Source organism: Nestor notabilis, unplaced genomic scaffold, assembly GCF_000696875.1.
Source record: "Nestor notabilis isolate BGI_N333 unplaced genomic scaffold, ASM69687v1 scaffold3150, whole genome shotgun sequence".
NCBI classification, from domain to species: Eukaryota; Metazoa; Chordata; class Aves; order Psittaciformes; family Psittacidae; genus Nestor; species Nestor notabilis.
Window position 1 is genome coordinate 409,960 of NW_009912199.1, and position 4,666 is coordinate 414,625.

A 4,666-nucleotide genomic window follows, 5' to 3' on the forward strand; every position below is an offset into this window, starting at 1 on the left:
AAACCAGTCTGGGATTCTGGGATTCTAATTAGGAATTAGGTTCATTCCTAATTAGGCTGCATGTTTGTCAGGGATTTTCGGCACCATTTCCAGCATCAGCTGCTGGAACCTCTTTGAAGACCATCAATTAAACCTCAGCATCATTACGCATGAATCGAAACATGGGCACAAAGAGGTGAGCACCTCACAGTGAGTCTGCAGCAGAGCCCAGAAACACAAACTCTTTGACCCTCCATGGTTGACCACATGGTCCCTCAGGGACCACCGTGGCACTTCGCAGCCACCTGCACTGGGACCATCTCTGTCACCACAGAGCCAACCTCGTTCTTCTCCCACACCCGTCTTACCGGGAAGGCGTAGATGAAGATTCCCAGGAAGAGCAGCAAGATGAAGAGCACAATGGCCAGGATAACCACCCACTTGTACCGCCGCCACAGGATGTACTTCAGGGTCTTGTATGGGGAGGTGAACCAGAGGAAGGAGGTTTCCGGGCGCCTGGAGCCAAACAAAGTTGAGGTCACTTCTGAGTTTCACAGTATTTTCATCCTCCTGGATCCCCAACTCCAGGAGCATGACCTGCTGTAATGGGCTGGCTGCTCACCCCAGAAACCCCATCCAAGGCCAGGTTGGACACAGGGGCTTGGAGCAACCTGCTCTAGTGGAAGGTGTCCCTGCCCGGGGCAGGGGGTTGGAGCTGGAGGAGATTTAAGCTCCCCTTTAACCCAACCATTCTGACGCTTCTGGGTAGACTATGCCAAATGCCTTCCTTGGGGGTGCAGACCAGCCTCCCAGCCACCCTGGATTGTCTCGGTTCATGCAGTCCAAGCATCAGCAGTTCAGCAATGGAGCCTGCACAGGAGCAAACCCACTGCAGACCCCAGGCTGGGAACCCAGAGTTTCAATTGCTCCTTGAGAACTCTGTGCCTCAGTGGTTACTTTTCCATTCAAGATGCTCTTACTTGGGGTCCTCCAGCTTGGGGTTCATATTTGGCTCATCCCGACCCATCCCAGCCGGCCGCTCCTCGTGCTCTTGCTCGGCCACAATTTCCAAAGTCATTTCCAATTTGCCCTGTGTGGATTAAACAAAATCCAAACTTAGAAACAAAACCAACCCAAAAGAAAAGGGTGACGTGAGAAATGAACCTATGATACAAAACACTCATTGGAGAAAGACAAACTACCCTGAGCATAACCCAACCACTACCAATAAGGACCATGAGGAACCCAGCAAAGCAGGTTTCATACAGATCTCTCATTGCCCACTACAACGTTCTCAGATACTTCAGGACATCTCAAATGTCACCAACACCCAAGTTCAGGCAACCAAGTCCAAGGTCTTATGTTGAATGACTTAACTCACTGCCTGGACTCCCTTACCTGCATTGAACAGTTGCCAAAGACTTGAATGGGAGCCCATATACTTGCACTAGATCAGTTTGCCAGCTGGAACCTTTCCATGGTACTTGTCACAACACAACGTCATTAATAGATGAGATACAGAGTCGAATTAGGTGGCATGTTCCAAAAACCACAGCAAAAAACCTACAGAAGAAATCATTTCTTCCGAGCATTTGGATGGTGCTGGACAAGTCCTGGAGAACATCCAAGTGCAAAAGCTGGTCCAGCCTGTGAAAGGTGCAGCCCAGCACTGTATTTCTTGTCCTGGCCATGACATCCTGCATGTGCCTGGCCTGGGCACGTACCTCCTCAATGCTTTGAGTGAGTCTCCCCAAGAGAACATGTCAAGAGTCCATCTTACCGCCAGGATCTTCTTCTGATCCTGCTCAGCAACACAGGGCCACCATCCCTTGACTGTTTTCTGCTCAAAGAGTGACACAAAGTGGCTTAAAGACCAGGTGTCATCTACTAGCTCCAAGGAGCACTTCTCAGCAGTCTTGGCAGGTTTGGGCATCCTGTTGAGATCCATCTGAATGGAGCCTGCAAGGAGGAACATAGCAGGTAGACATTCCTGTGCAGTAAGTCCTTATAATGTGGATTCATTCCCAAAAGAAATATTCCCTGTGGCACCCTCCTGACCTCAGGGAGCTTGGGCAGACCCCCACAGAGCAAGGGGGAGAGAAGGCTTAAGTGTAGCCATATTTCCAAGCATAGGGCCAGTTTTAGCCAGTGGCTCTTCCTAGGAATTCAGCACTTGGGATCACCAAGCCAAGTTGAGCTTGATCAGCTGGAGAAGAGAAGGCTCCTGAAGGGGACACCTTAGAGCAACTCCAGTGCCTAAAGGGGCTCCAGGAAACCTGGAGAGGGGCTTGGGACAAGGGCCTGTAGGGACAGGACAAGGGGAATAGCTTGAACCTGCCAGAGGGGAGATTGAAATGAGCTCTTGGGCAGAAGCTCTTCCCTGTGAGGGTGCTGAGGCGCTGGCACAGGGTGCCCAGAGAAGCTGTGGCTGCCCCATCCCTGGCAGTGTTCAAGGGCAGGTTGGACACAGGGGCTTGGAGCAACCTGCTCTAGTGGAAGGTGTCCCTGCCCGGGGCAGGGGCTGGAGCTGGAGGAGCTTTAAGTTCTTTGACAACCCAAACCATTCCATGATTCTATGTGCAGAGCCACCTTGGAGAGGTTATTTTGACACAGCCTCAGTAATTCATCAAGGACAGGATCTGAAAGGATCTTGATCACTTCCTTTCTCTGTGATGTTTGATGTTTGAAGGTTTTTTAATGGCAAAAAGACAGGTAGAACAAGATCCAACCAAAACCCACTCATAATGCTGGAGCCTGCAGCTTCTGCACAGACAATGTGCTGCATGGCTCTGCTGTCCTTGCTATTAGAAGGGTTTGGTTTATTCTCTTCTTGACCTAAACCTCGATGTCTGAGCATGATTACCAGCACTGAAAGAGGCGAGCACTGGACTGAGTTGTGCTCATGTCAGGTGAGAATCAGGTCAATGATCCTCAAATCAGGTCAGTGGCCTCAGCTCAAATACATGCAGCTCTGATGAGCACCTTTCAACAAGGACTCAAACAAGCCACAGAGAATGAGGGTGTTGGTGGAAGGTGATGGCTCGGTTGGATTCAGTGATGCTCTCAGTATTATGTCAGCCCAGGAACAAGCTGCTGCAGGGCAAGATCTGCCTAATACAAACCACTTATCATCAGCCAAGATTCATCCTGATACTGAATCCTGTTCAGTGGCTTAAACTGGTCTTGTTAAACTTCCTTCATATCCTGAGAGGACTCCATAATTTTTTCCCTCCTGTCTGCATCAATGGGGTTGAAGCCAAAAACATTCCCAACTTACCCAAATAGTCATCAAAAGAGAACTTGTCATTGTCCCAGATCTGGAGGATAAGCTGTGGCGGGATCTTGTTTTCTGTCTTGTCCAAGCTCCAGAAGTGCTCCTAAAATCACACCAGAGAAGAAAATAAGGAAGAATAAAAGGCTCGTTAGTAAAAGCAGGCAGAGCCTGGCTACTCCCATCCCACAGCAGTGGAAGACCTGTAGGATAATGCTGTTGTGTGTCCTGCTCCAGTTCTGCAGGGCCAAAACCACAGAGGGACAAAACTGCCTCTGGCCAGTTCTTGGCCAAGGCTGCTCAGTGGAAAACTCAAGATGCTTCTGGAGGTGAGTTGGTATCAGTTTGTGCCTTAATTTAGGGACAATACTTGGGCAAACAGGCACCATGAGCTTGCAAACAGGAGGTTTTGGAGTGAGAGCATCATATTCACATGACTTATATGAGGGTGACTCTTCAAGGTGGAGAGAGCAACGAGTGCTGAGTGATAACACTGCCAACTTCACCTTCCTCTGGAAACTGTAGGAATAATACTTAAACTAGCACTTGTGGCAGGCAATTCAAACGCATCCCTTCCCTTCCTGCCCAGCTCTCACCCCAGCTCTGCCAGCCAGAGCCCTGCACAAGTCCGGATCCCCCTCTGCTCTGCTCTGCTCTGCTGCCAGGTCTATCACAAGCGGTTTGTGTGCAGTTGGTCAACTCTGGCCCAGCAAACACCTCTACTACTTACAGTATCTGTAGCTTCAAGTTTACTTACTAAACCTGAAAGTGTAATGAAAGAGAACAGTGTGTTCAAGGCCAGGTTGGACACAGGGGCTTGGAGCAACCTGCTCTAGTGGAAGGTGCCCCTGCCCGGGGCAGGGGTTGGAGCTGGAGGAGCTTTAAGGTCCCTTCCAACACAAACCATTCCATGGTTCTATGATCCCTCAGCACTCAAATGACTTTGTTCATCTTTTCTGCACATCCCCCAGGTTTTTATTCTCAGGACAAGTGAATGCCAGAGCTGGACATGATGCCCAGTAAATCTGCTGCTAGTATTACCCTGGGTGCTGCCAAGCTCCACATGCTTGTCATCTTTACTACTACATCCAAGTTCTAGAAAGGAGAGATTCAGAGTACCAGCAAGCCATGACTTTGGTCCAAGCAATGGGGCAGTGGCACTGTGACACCTGATTTCAGTCCTTACCATGCGAGATCTGCCACTGTCTGTACACCCTGCTCATTTCTGTTACATGGGTAATTGTTTGTCTATAGACCTCTGCAGAGGTGCTGTGACAACCCATGGAAAGGTTTTGGAGCAGCCCCAGAAGCTTATTGGCAAAGCACCTGGAATGAGAATGACACCATGAGCATCCCCTCTGATTATCATCATTGACCCAGCCCTTGTGCAGTGCAGGAGCTATCACCCATCCATTC

The 4,666-nt window shown here is 49.7% G+C and overlaps 1 protein-coding gene across 1 annotated transcript; it reads right to left on the reverse strand.

The window, feature by feature from the left end:
- Positions 1 to 254: 254 nt before the first annotated feature.
- LOC104408537 (dysferlin-like) lies at positions 255 to 3,356 on the reverse strand (the record flags this gene model as incomplete). Its single annotated transcript, XM_010018179.1, has 4 exons — positions 255 to 495; positions 960 to 1,069; positions 1,760 to 1,938; positions 3,257 to 3,356. Coding segments are annotated over 4 exons (630 nt in total), but the record flags the coding sequence as incomplete, so codon positions are not given.
- Positions 3,357 to 4,666: the final 1,310 nt, after the last annotated feature.